The following is a 16,150-nucleotide window of genomic DNA, read 5'->3' as shown; positions in this document are numbered from 1 at the left end:
CACTGCATCATTAATATGCATGTTTTTGTTTTTCATTACTGGTCCAAAATGGAAATTGGGCTTGGCTGCCTCTGGTTTGGATCCGTGAGCGTTTTAGGATGCGGCTCGTTGCCACAGTGAGCAGTGCAGGTGTGTACAGCAGCAGCTGAATCGCCACTGAGACCAGAGCTCTATCCATGGTTCAGAGGAGGACAGAAGATCATGCTGGGGTTATTTGTGCAGTTGTCTTTTTTTGTCACTGGCTTTTTTTAGAGTGCGCTGCTGCACTGGAGACTTTCGACCCTCAGGGTTTGGCTCTTTCTTACTGCCTGGCTCTACTTTCTCTCTCTCTCTCTCTCTCAGCTGCCTGGTCTTTCTGTTATCTCGCAGATACAGCGTCCACAAATGCAATAAATACATAAATACAGCCCTGCATCTGAAAGCCTGGGGATAAGGAGAAACAGTCTGCTTACAAAAGCAGCAGCAGGTATTGGACGCTATTGCATGAGCAAATGATTAGGCTAAGAAAATCGATGTAGTTAAATGCTTAGCAAGAGGCTGTAATAAAGTAATAATGTGCCTTAGGGACACTAATCCTGTATCTGCAACACTTACACTGCATTTATCTGCATTCATTACAGGGGGATAAGGCACTGAAGCAAACTACCAGCTCTTAGTCAGTGTTACACACGCACACACACACATATATATATATATATATATATATATATATATATATATATGAGTTATATGAGAATATGAGTTATAAAAAGAAAATCAAAGTATTACTGCTTTCTCAAATGCAATAATCCAAATTAGGTGAAGTATAAAACATATATATACAGAGAAGATGACAAATATATAGGAATAGAAATAGAAATATATATCCACTAAATGTACACTAAATTAAAAAAAAATTGTCAAGTGTCAAGTGCAAAGTGGACGGCAACATAATGATGTGCAACTGTACTGTACAAAGTATTTGTATCATATTATTATACATAATTATTCATCTATATACATACATGTACATACAGCACCTATATATATATATGAGATAAGATAAGATAATCCTTCCAGTAGGGAAATTCTCAATTTTACAGCAGAAAAGGGATAGCAAGACACTCAGATGCAAAAACGTAAATAAATTACCACTATAAACACAATATAAATAATAAGTAAGGTAATCATGAATACAGTAAAAAGGAACAAGACTTTCTTATTCTGAGCCTAGTAAGGCATAGGAACAGCCTAATTAAGTCATGGCCATGACTTACTAAGCCGTGGGAACAAGATAATTAAGTCATGGCCACAAGTTAATTATCTCATTCTCATGCCTTATTTGTTGGTGTGGGATGTCACCAGAAGGGCTCTGTATAATTGCAATCTTATGAGCTAGTCTGAAGAACAAAGCTTGGTTCCAGGTGCATGAATGTGTTCAATTCCAGGTGCACTATCAACGTCTACAATCAAGAGACGTTTCCCTGCTCTAACAGACCTATTAAACCTGGCAATTAACAGGGACCTCCAGGACTGGAATTGCCCACACCTGATCTAAAGCACTGCACGTCATCTGTCAAACATGGTGGAGGCGCTGTTATCGCATATACATGCATAGCTACCAACAAAACTGGGTCACTGGTGTTTATTGATGATGATGTGCTGGTAGAAGCTACAGGATGAGTTCTGAAGGGATCAGCGCTCTACGTTCTGCTCAGATCCAGTCAAATAGTGGCAAACTGATTGAACAGTGCTTCACAGTACAGATGGACGATGACCCAAAACATACTGAGTAAGAAACTCAAGTTTTTTAAGACAGAGAAAAGTTGTGAATTATCTCTCTAATTCTGCTGGCTAATTAAATCATTTAAAAATCCTATGTGAGTCATCAGAAATCTTACCACTGTCACTGTTGTCGTCCACCAGTATGATCTCCTTAAGCAGGTGGGCAGGGGTGTGGTTGACCACGCTGTGGACGGACCGCAGGATGACGGACAGGGCTTCGTTCACGAAGATGAAAACCACTGAAATCTGCGGCAGGTCTTCAGGATATGACATCTGCTTACATCTGGAAATGTGGGAAAAGCAGAAGTTCTTTTAAAAATAGAAAGTTTGGAGTGTAAAGAACCTCAGGATGTAAAGGTTCTAAATGAAGAACAAGAACCTAGAACTTATGTATAAGTCAAGAACCACTGAGGAACCCTTTTGTATGTAAGTAACATTCAGCAGCATTGTTTCCATCAACCTTTCGATGAAATGAAAATTCATGCCGTTTGTGATTCTTGCTGCTCAGCAGGTTGTTTCCATCAAACTGACTTTTTACAACCATTTACATAATGACATCATTTCCTGTTAAAAAAATCATCCAGTCAGGTTCTGGTGAGAACACTGAAAAGTTTTTGAAATCCAGGTGGTTTCTATGGTGTCGACAGCTATTTGTTATGGTGTTGCTAGGTGGTCACTATGCTGTTCATAAGTGGCTCCTATGGTGTTGCTATGGTATCACATGTTGAGTGCCATGTTGTTGCTAGGTGGTTGCAGTAGTGTTGCTAGGTGGTCACAATGGTGATGCTAGGTGCTTCAAATGGTATCCTTTATGACCCCTAGGGTGTTGCTAGGCAGTTGTTTAGGTGTTTGCAATTGCAATGGTGTTGCTTAATGGTTTCAAGGTGGTTTCTATGGTGTTAATAGCTGTTTGTTATGGAATTGCTAGGTGTTTGCAGTAGTGTTGCTAGGTGGTTACTATGGGGTTGCTAAGTGGTTACCATGGTATCACATGTTGAGTGCCATGTTGTTGCTAGGTGGTCACAATGGTGCTGCTAGGTGCTTGATATGGTATCCCTGATGGCCACTAGGGTATTGCTAGGCAGTTGCTTAAGTGTTTGCAATGGTGTCGCTTAGTGGTTTCAAGGTGGTTGCTATGGTGTTGCTAAATGGTCACTATGGTGTTGCTAAAGGGTTGCTATGGTGGTTGACATGCTGTTTTTAATTGGTTGCTAAGTGGATGCTATGTGGCTGTGATGATATCCCACATGGCTGCTATGGTATCTGACGTGGTTGCTATGGCGTTGTGAAGTGGCTGCAATTTGACCTGTATTTCAAACATAAATCTGTGGGGTCTGTGGATTTTTATCCAGACAGGAAAATGTCCCTGGACCCTCTGAAACAGTGCACTAACTGCTGAACAGGCAAACAGCGATAGGCATGGTCTTCCTCTGGACTGAGTAATCACTGCACACTCACCGCTGCTATTTTTGACGACCCACTTAATAGGACAAAACAGAGCACCAGTTCTGAAGAGCTGGAGAACCACAGTGGAGGAGTCTGTTCTGAACACACTCCTGATAGATGAAGGTTATTTGTCTCGGGCCAGAACTAACCCACATACACACTGTCTCCTTATATCCACCCATAGAGACTGCAGCAACACACTGCATATCCACTGCCCTATACGCATAGGTGTTTCTAATAAAGTGGCCAGTGGAAAAGCACAAACATAGGTGTTTCTAATAAAGTGGCCAGTGGAAAAGCACAAACATAGGTGTTTCTAATAAAGTGGCCAGTGGAAAAGCACAAACATAGGTGTTTCTAATAAAGTGGCCAGTGGAAAAGCACAAACATAGGTGTTTCTAATAATGTGGCCAGTGGAAAAGCCCAAACATAGGTGTTTCTAATAAAGTGTCCAGTGAGGAAGCACAAACATAGGTGTTTCTAATAAAGTGTCCAGTGAGGAAGCACAAACATAGGTGTTTCTACTAAAGTGGCCAGTGGAAAAGCACAAACATAGGTGTTTCTAATAAAGTGGCCAGTGGAAAAGCACAAACATAGGTGTTTCTAATAATGTGGCCAGTGGAAAAGCCCAAACATAGGTGTTTCTAATAAAGTGTCCAGTGAGGAAGCACAAACATAGGTGTTTCTAATAAAGTGGCCAGTGAGGAAGCACAAACATAGGTGTTTCTAATAAAGTGACAAGCGTGGAGGCACAAGGTAGGTGTTTCTAATAAAGTGGCCAGTGAGGAAGCAAAAGATTGTGTTTCCAATAAAGTGGCCAGTGAGGATGTGGATAGCAGGTGTTTCTAATAAAGTGTCCAGTGAGGAAGCACAAAGAGAGGTGTTTCTAATAAAGTGGCCAGTGAGAAAGCAAAAGATTGTGTTTCTAATAAAGTGGCCAGTGAGGAGACACAAATGGAGGTGTTTCTAATAAAGCGGCCAGTGAGGAAGCAAAAGATTGTGTTTCTAATAAAGTGTCCAGTGAGGAGACACAAATGGAGGTGTTTCTAATAAAGCGGCCAGTGAGGAAGCAAAAGATTGTGTTTCTAATAAAGTGGCCAGTGAGGAAGCAAAAGATTGTGTTTCTAATAAAGTGGCCAGTGAGAAAGGACAAAGGAAGGCGTTTCCAATAAAGCGGCCAGTGAGGAAGCAAAAGATTGTGTTTCTAATAAAGTGGCCAGTGAGGAAGCAAAAGATTGTGTTTCTAATAAAGTGGCCAGTGAGGAGACACAAATGGAGGTGTTTCTAATAAAGCGGCCAGTGAGGAAGCAAAAGATTGTGTTTCTAATAAAGTGTCCAGTGAGGAGACACAAATGGAGGTGTTTCTAATAAAGCGGCCAGTGAGGAAGCAAAAGATTGTGTTTCTAATAAAGTGGCCAGTGAGGAAGCAAAAGATTGTGTTTCTAATAAAGTGGCCAGTGAGAAAGGACAAAGGAAGGCGTTTCCAATAAAGCGGCCAGTGAGGAAGCAAAAGATTGTGTTTCTAATAAAGTGGCCAGTGAGGAGGCACAAATGGAGGTGTTTCTAATAAAGTGGCCAGTGAGGAGGCACAAAGGGAGGTGTTTCTAATAAAGTGGTCAGTGAGGAAGCACAAAGGAAGGTGTTTCCAATAAAGCGGCCAGTGAGGAAGCAAAAGATTGTGTTTCTAATAAAGTGGCCAGTGAGGAGGCACAAAGGGAGGTGTTTCTAATAAAGTGGCCAGCGAGGAGGCACAAAGGGAGGTGTTTCTAATAAAGTGGTCAGTGAGGAAGCACAAAGGAAGGTGTTTCCAATAAAGCGGCCAGTGAGGAAGCAAAAGATTGTGTTTCTAATAAAGTGTCCAGTGAGGAGACACAAATGGAGGTGTTTCTAATAAAGTGTCCAGTGAGAAAGCACAAACATAGGTGTTTCTAATAAAGTGGCCAGTGAGGATGTGGATAGCAGGTGTTTCTAATAAAGTGTCCAGTGAGGAAGCACAAAGAGAGGTGTTTCTAATAAAGTGGCCAGTGAGAAAGCAAAAGATTGTGTTTCTAATAAAGTGGCCAGTGAGGAAGCACAAAGGGAGGTGTTTCCAATAAAGCGGCCAGTGAGAAAGCAAAAGATTGTGTTTCTAATAAAGTGGCCAGTGAGAAAGGACAAAGGAAGGCGTTTCCAATAAAGTGGCCAGTGGTGTTGCAATATAAAGGAGGATTATGAAGCTCAGGAGAAGGTTAGATCTCATAAAGTGTGATTAGAAACTCTGGTGACATTTATGAAGTGCTCGGGGGTTTAATGACACCTGTTGCAATGTTTGCAATAAAGGAAAAGAAAAACAATAATAAAAGTAAAGCACGTCTCTGTCTGTGAGTATGAAGGTCAAACACAGGCAGGAACAGATCAGCGGTGATAAATATCTGTTTTGTACTCGAGCTCATAGCGCGACACATCTGAATACGGACTAATAACAGCGTGTATGAATGATTTATCGACTTGCCGTCAGTGTAAAGAAACCGTAGTCTGTTTTTCTTTCTCTCTGGATACAGTTTCCTGGGTTAAAAATCAATATTTAACACAAGCAGTGATCTACAAAGGGCTTTTCTCCTCCGCTGTTGTTTATTAGACCTAGAAGGCTGGGGCTTTTTCTGTGAAGATTGAAGATACCTGAAAACTGATTTGTGGAGAGCAGGCTTTGACTTCTGTGAGCAGAAGTGGAGCAAAATTACAGCGATTCTGAAGCCATTTAATAACAAATATAGAACAGAGCTGTTTCTTCCTACAAATGCTATAAGTAGGCATTTAGGACCCCTCCCCACGCCCACAGATCTTCTGTTCGTTTGCACGTATACATGCATCTATATCTATATCTAAATATTCTCTGTATATATACACAGCCATCCAACAAAACACTGAAAAGACTGGATCCAATTAAGCTGCTGTTAGCTGTGTTAGCTGGTGCTCTCACAGATAATCCATTAGCTGCATTAGCTAAGCTTAGCACTCAGTTTGTTACTGTAGTAGCTTGATATTAGCATGTTTATTCATGTGTGCTTCAGTAGCTTGTGGTTAGCACATTAGCTAGTTCATGTTTACCTCAGTAGCTTGTAGTTAGCACATTATTTCATGTTTATTGTATTAACTTAAGGTTAGCACATTATTATGCTTGCTGTGTTATTTAGCTTAGGGTTAGCACATTTGTTCATGCTTATTGTATTAGCTCAAGAATAGTGAGTAAGTTCATGTTTACTGTAGCTATAACATTTAGGTTAGAACTTATTTGTTTCTATATTAACTTGAGGTTAGCATGTTATTTCCCGTTTACCTCAGTAGTTTGAGGTTAGCATGTTATTTCCCGTTTACCTCAGTAGTTTGAGGTTAGCATGTTATTTCCCGTTTACCTCAGTAGTTTGTGGTTAGCATGTTAGTTCCTGTTTACCTCAGTAGTTTGAGGTTAGCATGTTATTTCCCGTTTACCTCAGTAGTTTGAGGTTAGCATGTTATTTCCCGTTTACCTCAGTAGTTTGTGGTTAGCATGTTAGTTCCTGTTTACCTCAGTAGTTTGAGGTTAGCATGTTATTTCCCGTTTACCTCAGTAGTTTGAGGTTAGCATGTTATTTCCCGTTTACCTCAGTAGTTTGTGGTTAGCATGTTAGTTCCTGTTTACCTCAGTAGCTTGAGGTTAGCATGTTAGTTCATGTTTACCTCAGTAGTTTGAGGTTAGCATGTTAGTTCATGTTTACCTCAGTAGCTTGAGGTTAGCATGTTAGTTCATGTTTACCTCAGTAGTTTGAGGTTAGCATCTTAGTTCCTGTTTACCTCAGTAGTTTGTACCTCAGTAGTTTGTGGTTAGCATGTTAGTTCCTGTTTACCTCAGTTTTACCTCAGTAGCTTGAGGTTAGCATGTTAGTTCCTGTTTACCTCAGTAGTTTGAGGTTAGCATGTTAGTTCCTGTTTACCTCAGTAGTTTGAGGTTAGCATGTTAGTTCCTGTTTACCTCAGTAGTTTGAGGTTAGCATGTTATTTCCTGTTTACCTCAGTAGCTTGTGGTTAGCATGTTAGTTGATGTTTACCTCAGTAGCTTGTACCTCAGTAGCTTGAGGTTAGCATGTTAGTTCCGGTTTACCTCAGTAGCTTGTACCTCAGTAGCTTGTGGTTAGCATGTTAGTTCCTGTTTACCTCAGTAGCTTGTACCTCAGTAGCTTGTGGTTAGCATGTTAGTTGATGTTTACCTCAGTAGCTTGTACCTCAGTAGCTTGTGGTTAGCATGTTAGTTCCTGTTTACCTCAGTAGTTTGTACCTCAGTAGCTTGTGGTTAGCATGTTAGTTCCCGTTTACCTCAGTAGCTTGTACCTCAGTAGCTTGTGGTTAGCATGTTAGTTCCTGTTTACCTCAGTAGCTTGTACCTCAGTAGCTTGTGGTTAGCATGTAAGTTCCTGTTTACCTCAGTTTTACCTCAGTAGCTTGTGGTTAGCATGTTAGTTCCTGTTTACCTCAGTTTTACCTCAGTAGCTTGTGGTTAGCATGTTAGTTCCTGTTTACCTCAGTAGCTTGTACCTCAGTAGCTTGTGGTTAGCATGTTAGTTCCTGTTTACCTCAGTAGCTTGTACCTCAGTAGCTTGTGGTTAGCATGTTAGTTCCTGTTTACCTCAGTAGTTTGAGGTTAGCATGTTAGTTCCTGTTTACCTTAGTAGTTTGTACCTCAGTAGTTTGAGGTTAGCATGTTAGTTCCTGTTTACCTCAGTAGTTTGTGGTTAGCATGTTAGTTCCTGTTTACCTCAGTTTTACCTCAGTAGTTTGTGGTTAGCATGTTAGTTCCTGTTTACCTCAGTTTTACCTCAGTAGTTTGTGGTTAGCATGTTAGTTCCTGTTTACCTCAGTAGTTTGTACCTCAGTAGTTTGTGGTTAGCATGTTAGTTCCTGTTTACCTCAGTTTTACCTCAGTAGCTTGAGGTTAGCATGTTAGTTCCTGTTTACCTCAGTAGTTTGAGGTTAGCATGTTAGTTCCTGTTTACCTCAGTTTTACCTCAGTAGCTTGAGGTTAGCATGTTAGTTCCTGTTTACCTCAGTAGTTTGAGGTTAGCATGTTATTTCCTGTTTACCTCAGTAGCTTGTGGTTAGCATGTTAGTTGATGTTTACCTCAGTAGCTTGTACCTCAGTAGCTTGAGGTTAGCATGTTAGTTCCGGTTTACCTCAGTAGCTTGTACCTCAGTAGCTTGTGGTTAGCATGTTAGTTCCTGTTTACCTCAGTAGCTTGTACCTCAGTAGCTTGTGGTTAGCATGTTAGTTGATGTTTACCTCAGTAGCTTGTACCTCAGTAGCTTGTGGTTAGCATGTTAGTTCCTGTTTACCTCAGTAGTTTGTACCTCAGTAGCTTGTGGTTGGCATGTTAGTTCCCGTTTACCTCAGTAGCTTGTACCTCAGTAGCTTGTGGTTAGCATGTTAGTTCCTGTTTACCTCAGTAGCTTGTACCTCAGTAGCTTGTGGTTAGCATGTTAGTTCCTGTTTACCTCAGTTTTACCTCAGTAGCTTGTGGTTAGCATGTAAGTTCCTGTTTACCTCAGTTTTACCTCAGTAGCTTGTGGTTAGCATGTTAGTTCCTGTTTACCTCAGTAGCTTGTACCTCAGTAGCTTGTGGTTAGCATGTTAGTTCCTGTTTACCTCAGTAGCTTGTACCTCAGTAGCTTGTTGTTAGCATGTTAGTTCCTGTTTACCTCAGTAGTTTGAGGTTAGCATGTTAGTTCCTGTTTACCTTAGTAGTTTGTACCTCAGTAGTTTGAGGTTAGCATGTTAGTTCCTGTTTACCTCAGTAGTTTGTGGTTAGCATGTTAGTTCCTGTTTACCTCAGTTTTACCTCAGTAGTTTGTGGTTAGCATGTTAGTTCCTGTTTACCTCAGTTTTACCTCAGTAGTTTGTGGTTAGCATGTTAGTTCCTGTTTACCTCAGTTTTACCTCAGTAGTTTGTGGTTAGCATGTTAGTTCCTGTTTACCTCAGTTTTACCTCAGTAGTTTGTGGTTAGCATGTAAGTTCCTGTTTACCTCAGTTTTACCTCAGTAGTTTGTGGTTAGCATGTTAGTTCCTGTTTACCTCAGTTTTACCTCAGTAGTTTGTGGTTAGCATGTAAGTTCCTGTTTACCTCAGTTTTACCTCAGTAGTTTGTGGTTAGCATGTTAGTTCCTGTTTACCTCAGTTTTACCTCAGTAGTTTGTGGTTAGCATGTTAGTTCCTGTTTACCTCAGTTTTACCTCAGTAGTTTGTGGTTAGCATGTAAGTTCCTGTTTACCTCAGTTTTACCTCAGTAGTTTGTGGTTAGCATGTTAGTTCCTGTTTACCTCAGTTTTACCTCAGTAGTTTGTGGTTAGCATGTAAGTTCCTGTTTACCTCAGTTTTACCTCAGTAGTTTGTGGTTAGCATGTTAGTTCCTGTTTACCTCAGTTTTACCTCAGTAGTTTGTGGTTAGCATGTTAGTTCCTGTTTACCTCAGTAGCTTGAGGTTAGCATGTTAGTTCATGTTTACCTCAGTAGTTTGAGGTTAGCATGTTAGTTCATGTTTACCTCAGTAGCTTGAGGTTAGCATGTTAGTTCATGTTTACCTCAGTAGTTTGAGGTTAGCATCTTAGTTCCTGTTTACCTCAGTAGTTTGTACCTCAGTAGTTTGTGGTTAGCATGTTAGTTCCTGTTTACCTCAGTTTTACCTCAGTAGCTTGAGGTTAGCATGTTAGTTCCTGTTTACCTCAGTAGCTTGTACCTCAGTAGCTTGAGGTTAGCATGTTAGTTCCGGTTTACCTCAGTAGCTTGTACCTCAGTAGCTTGTGGTTAGCATGTTAGTTCCTGTTTACCTCAGTAGCTTGTACCTCAGTAGCTTGTGGTTAGCATGTTAGTTGATGTTTACCTCAGTAGCTTGTACCTCAGTAGCTTGTGGTTAGCATGTTAGTTCCTGTTTACCTCAGTAGTTTGTACCTCAGTAGCTTGTGGTTAGCATGTTAGTTCCTGTTTACCTCAGTAGTTTGAGGTTAGCATGTTAGTTCCTGTTTACCTCAGTAGTTTGAGGTTAGCATGTTAGTTCCTGTTTACCTCAGTAGTTTGAGGTTAGCATGTTAGTTCCTGTTTACCTCAGTAGTTTGAGGTTAGCATGTTATTTCCTGTTTACCTCAGTAGCTTGTGGTTAGCATGTTAGTTGATGTTTACCTCAGTAGCTTGTACCTCAGTAGCTTGAGGTTAGCATGTTAGTTCCGGTTTACCTCAGTAGCTTGTACCTCAGTAGCTTGTGGTTAGCATGTTAGTTCCTGTTTACCTCAGTAGCTTGTACCTCAGTAGCTTGTGGTTAGCATGTTAGTTGATGTTTACCTCAGTAGCTTGTACCTCAGTAGCTTGTGGTTAGCATGTTAGTTCCTGTTTACCTCAGTAGTTTGTACCTCAGTAGCTTGTGGTTAGCATGTTAGTTCCCGTTTACCTCAGTAGCTTGTACCTCAGTAGCTTGTGGTTAGCATGTTAGTTCCTGTTTACCTCAGTAGCTTGTACCTCAGTAGCTTGTGGTTAGCATGTAAGTTCCTGTTTACCTCAGTTTTACCTCAGTAGCTTGTGGTTAGCATGTTAGTTCCTGTTTACCTCAGTTTTACCTCAGTAGCTTGTGGTTAGCATGTTAGTTCCTGTTTACCTCAGTAGCTTGTACCTCAGTAGCTTGTGGTTAGCATGTTAGTTCCTGTTTACCTCAGTAGCTTGTACCTCAGTAGCTTGTGGTTAGCATGTTAGTTCCTGTTTACCTCAGTAGTTTGAGGTTAGCATGTTAGTTCCTGTTTACCTTAGTAGTTTGTACCTCAGTAGTTTGAGGTTAGCATGTTAGTTCCTGTTTACCTCAGTAGTTTGTGGTTAGCATGTTAGTTCCTGTTTACCTCAGTTTTACCTCAGTAGTTTGTGGTTAGCATGTTAGTTCCTGTTTACCTCAGTTTTACCTCAGTAGTTTGTGGTTAGCATGTTAGTTCCTGTTTACCTCAGTAGTTTGTACCTCAGTAGTTTGTGGTTAGCATGTTAGTTCCTGTTTACCTCAGTTTTACCTCAGTAGCTTGAGGTTAGCATGTTAGTTCCTGTTTACCTCAGTAGTTTGAGGTTAGCATGTTAGTTCCTGTTTACCTCAGTTTTACCTCAGTAGCTTGAGGTTAGCATGTTAGTTCCTGTTTACCTCAGTAGTTTGAGGTTAGCATGTTATTTCCTGTTTACCTCAGTAGCTTGTGGTTAGCATGTTAGTTGATGTTTACCTCAGTAGCTTGTACCTCAGTAGCTTGAGGTTAGCATGTTAGTTCCGGTTTACCTCAGTAGCTTGTACCTCAGTAGCTTGTGGTTAGCATGTTAGTTCCTGTTTACCTCAGTAGCTTGTACCTCAGTAGCTTGTGGTTAGCATGTTAGTTGATGTTTACCTCAGTAGCTTGTACCTCAGTAGCTTGTGGTTAGCATGTTAGTTCCTGTTTACCTCAGTAGTTTGTACCTCAGTAGCTTGTGGTTGGCATGTTAGTTCCCGTTTACCTCAGTAGCTTGTACCTCAGTAGCTTGTGGTTAGCATGTTAGTTCCTGTTTACCTCAGTAGCTTGTACCTCAGTAGCTTGTGGTTAGCATGTTAGTTCCTGTTTACCTCAGTTTTACCTCAGTAGCTTGTGGTTAGCATGTAAGTTCCTGTTTACCTCAGTTTTACCTCAGTAGCTTGTGGTTAGCATGTTAGTTCCTGTTTACCTCAGTAGCTTGTACCTCAGTAGCTTGTGGTTAGCATGTTAGTTCCTGTTTACCTCAGTAGCTTGTACCTCAGTAGCTTGTTGTTAGCATGTTAGTTCCTGTTTACCTCAGTAGTTTGAGGTTAGCATGTTAGTTCCTGTTTACCTTAGTAGTTTGTACCTCAGTAGTTTGAGGTTAGCATGTTAGTTCCTGTTTACCTCAGTAGTTTGTGGTTAGCATGTTAGTTCCTGTTTACCTCAGTTTTACCTCAGTAGTTTGTGGTTAGCATGTTAGTTCCTGTTTACCTCAGTTTTACCTCAGTAGTTTGTGGTTAGCATGTTAGTTCCTGTTTACCTCAGTTTTACCTCAGTAGTTTGTGGTTAGCATGTTAGTTCCTGTTTACCTCAGTTTTACCTCAGTAGTTTGTGGTTAGCATGTAAGTTCCTGTTTACCTCAGTTTTACCTCAGTAGTTTGTGGTTAGCATGTTAGTTCCTGTTTACCTCAGTTTTACCTCAGTAGTTTGTGGTTAGCATGTAAGTTCCTGTTTACCTCAGTTTTACCTCAGTAGTTTGTGGTTAGCATGTTAGTTCCTGTTTACCTCAGTTTTACCTCAGTAGTTTGTGGTTAGCATGTTAGTTCCTGTTTACCTCAGTTTTACCTCAGTAGTTTGTGGTTAGCATGTAAGTTCCTGTTTACCTCAGTTTTACCTCAGTAGTTTGTGGTTAGCATGTTAGTTCCTGTTTACCTCAGTTTTACCTCAGTAGTTTGTGGTTAGCATGTAAGTTCCTGTTTACCTCAGTTTTACCTCAGTAGTTTGTGGTTAGCATGTTAGTTCCTGTTTACCTCAGTTTTACCTCAGTAGTTTGTGGTTAGCATGTAAGTTCCTGTTTACCTCAGTTTTACCTCAGTAGTTTGTGGTTAGCATGTTAGTTCCTGTTTACCTCAGTTTTACCTCAGTAGTTTGTGGTTAGCATGTTAGTTCCTGTTTACCTCAGATTTACCTCAGTAGTTTGTGGTTAGCATGTTAGTTCCTGTTTACCTCAGTTTTACCTCAGTAGTTTGAGGTTAGCATGTTAGTTGATAAAAACCCGCTTAGACCAGTGTGAATACAAGAATACCAGTATACCAGGATATATGCTGGTCTGGTGTTTTTGGAGGTGGTTTATCTGGTTATCTTTTACTTTTTTGTTACCAAAAAAATCAAGAAAGCAGAAAGCTGCACTTTAAACACACTTTAATTTGATTAGTAATTATTTTGTTTAGAAAAACTGTATATTAGACCAATGGTTATTTATTTTTAGTTATAAGGACATTGTAAAGACCACATTTTCCTTCTATACACTTAAAACGCCCAGATCAAAATGAATGAGGCATTATTTATTTTTCTTACATATAATACAATACAATATAATATAATATAATATAATAAAATACAGCACAGTGTGGTTCTGCAGTTCTCCAGCTGCAGTGAAGAGGGTGGATGTTTATGTTTCTGGGGTTATACAGAACGTACACAGCGGATTTCTGATTTAATATGCAATTCCAGATGGAATAACATCTTTTATATTCCTCCTGCTGGTGTAGTTTGATGTACAAAGAGCTCTTCATCCCTGGCTCTAAAAATGCCACATTTATATATGATTATATAAAAACTGTAGTGACTGTCTGTGGAACAGTAATTCATAACCGCACTCATGCATTCATAACAATAATAATACCATATCAGCAGTGCTGTAATGAGAGAGGGGGGGAGGGGGTGTAATTTATTCATGCTCATTCTCCTTGTTATGACCAGTCATTGCTTCCAGAAATGATCTGGTCTGGTTCTGGTCTTGTGTTTTTAACAGCCTGTATAACCCCAGTGCCCAAGATCCTATATTTCCAGTTGCTATGTCCTCATGGTCCTATGTTCTCTGGGCCCCGGGTCCCGGTGTTCCCAGTGATCTATATTCACAATTACAAGAGTACTGCATGATCCCAGGGCCCAGTTTTCCCAGTGTTCAGCATTCACATCGTCCTATGTTTGCTTGGGCCTATATTCCCAGGGTACTATATTACCAAGGCCCTATGTTCTCGGGACATTTGTCTCTAGAATCCTATGTTTTCAATGTCCTAGGATACTATATTCCCAATGTCCTACATTCCCATGGACCTACAGTATGTTTCCACAGGTCTATGTCCCCATGAGTTATAGTCTACAGCCCTATTTTTCCAGGGTACAATGACCTATGTTCCCATGGTCTAATGTTCCCAATGCAATATTTTACATTCCCAGGGTCCTATTTCCACAGGCTCCTTTATTCTCAGGGTACTGTATTCTCAATGCTTATATTCCCATGGTCCTATGTTCTCCATGTCCTATGTTCCAAGGGCCCTTTGTTTCCAAAACCCAATATTCTCATGGTCCTATGTGCCCATGGTCTAATGTTTCATGGGTCTATATTTCCAGGCCCCTTTTTTAGGGTTCTTTTTTTACAGGGTACTATGTTCTCAATGCTCAATGCCTATATTCCCAATACCCTATGCTTACATGGTCCAATGATCCAAATGTCATATGTTCCCATGGTCTAATATTCCCAATTTCATATTTGTCCATGGGACTACATTCCCATGGTCCTATGTTCTCCATGTCCTATGTTCCCAGGGTCCGATGTTTCCATGGTCTAATGTTTCATGGGCCCATATTCCAAGGCCCCTTTTTACAGGGTCCGTATTCCCAGGGTACTATGTTCTCAATGCTCAATGCCTATATTCCCAATACCTTATGCTTCCATGGTCCAATGACCCAAATGTCCTATGTTTACATGGACTCAACTACATTTTTCAATGTCCCCACATTCCCAGAATCCTCTCCTTGCAGGGTACTTTATTCCCAGTGTCCTATGTTCCCAGGACTCAAAGTAAGGTGTGGTGTGAGGTATTATATAAAGTTCTAAAGGGGCCGGAGAACCACCCCTCTCCCCAGTACTGAAACTAAAGAAGACCAGCCATGTCCCGTCTGATGGACTGAATCCGGGGAAGAGGCTGATTCTGAGAGGAAACACTGATATTCTCAGCTGCGGGAGCCTTTCAGCCGACTGTCGACTGATTCTTCTGACACACACACACACACACTCACACACACACACCAAACTAACACTGATGGCTGACTAATAACAGCCAGTAGTTTGTGTGTTTTCCCCTGTTAAAGTGTGTGTAAATCTCTCTCTGATAGCGAGTGTGTGTAACAGCTGATATAACACTCAGAACTGCCACATTTACACACACACACACACACAGACACACACACACATAAACAGATGGATTATGCCATCACAATATACACACACCTCAGTGTGACTCACACCCTCACAATCTCTGTCTTTCTCTTGCTCCATCACACCTTATCTCCCTCTCTCGCTCTCTCTCTCTCCTCTGGGTGGGCAGATGGAACTCAGCATGCCACTCCGGTGTGCCCTCACATCAACAGCATTCTCATAATCTGTGTGTGTGTGTGTGTGTGTGTGTCAGATCAGCTGCTTTGTGTTCCTGTAGGCAGTAATGAAGTGGTTAAAGTTGGAAAACAAAACGTAGTGTGGCCGATACGATGGTATATCATCAGAACTGTGTAATGGGTTGAGTCAGAACCCTAGAGAACCGGGACTGTTAGAGCTTGGTGTCCAGATTAGGCCACAAATATCAAAACTAGGTCAAATAAAAAGGAAAAACATTTTAACCCATTTAATTCATATAAATTATATATCTACTTATAGTAGTAGTGGAACAGTTTTTGGTGTTATCTAGAACCATTTTGAAAGGTTTAATAACCTAACCTTATAACCTATGAAGGGGTTTCTTTCATTGTGAGGAACCCTTTAACCAGATAAGCATCCAAATGGAGTTGTCATAGTTCTTTATAGAACCACTGCATTTATTATAGAACCATTAAAGAGTGCAGTTAATAAATACACTATGTCGACAAAAGTATTGGGACACCTGCTCATTCATTGTTGTATTAGTCACTATCTAGAACCCATATGAATCAAACTGCTGTCAATCACACATGATCAACAGTTACATTTCCTTATTAATCCATGCTCAATAATCTTCATAACAGGGTGGTAACAACGTTACTGGGCCTTATTACAACTAATAATAAAACTAGCAGTGAGTTTACATAACAGAGCTCCAATAATGTAAACATCTTAATAAACTACAATATACTTCATATAAATTTCCTATCTATCTATTTATGTCCAAATGT

At 40.5% G+C, this 16,150-nt stretch overlaps 1 protein-coding gene across 1 annotated transcript in view; it reads right to left on the bottom strand.

Moving 5' to 3' along the window:
• galnt9 (polypeptide N-acetylgalactosaminyltransferase 9) overlaps positions 1–16,150 on the bottom strand; it is a 106,826-nt gene that overhangs the window by 66,265 nt on the left and 24,411 nt on the right. Inside the window, exon 4 of the mRNA XM_072664896.1 lies at positions 1,881–2,047. Coding sequence (XP_072520997.1) covers positions 1,881–2,047 — 167 coding nt within the window. The remainder of the gene's footprint in view (positions 1–1,880; positions 2,048–16,150) is intronic.

This window comes from Salminus brasiliensis, chromosome 20 (genome assembly GCF_030463535.1).
Source record: "Salminus brasiliensis chromosome 20, fSalBra1.hap2, whole genome shotgun sequence".
NCBI lineage: Eukaryota > Metazoa > Chordata > Actinopteri > Characiformes > Bryconidae > Salminus > Salminus brasiliensis.
Note: the sequence above shows the minus strand (reverse complement) of the source record. Positions and strands in the feature narration are given on the sequence as shown.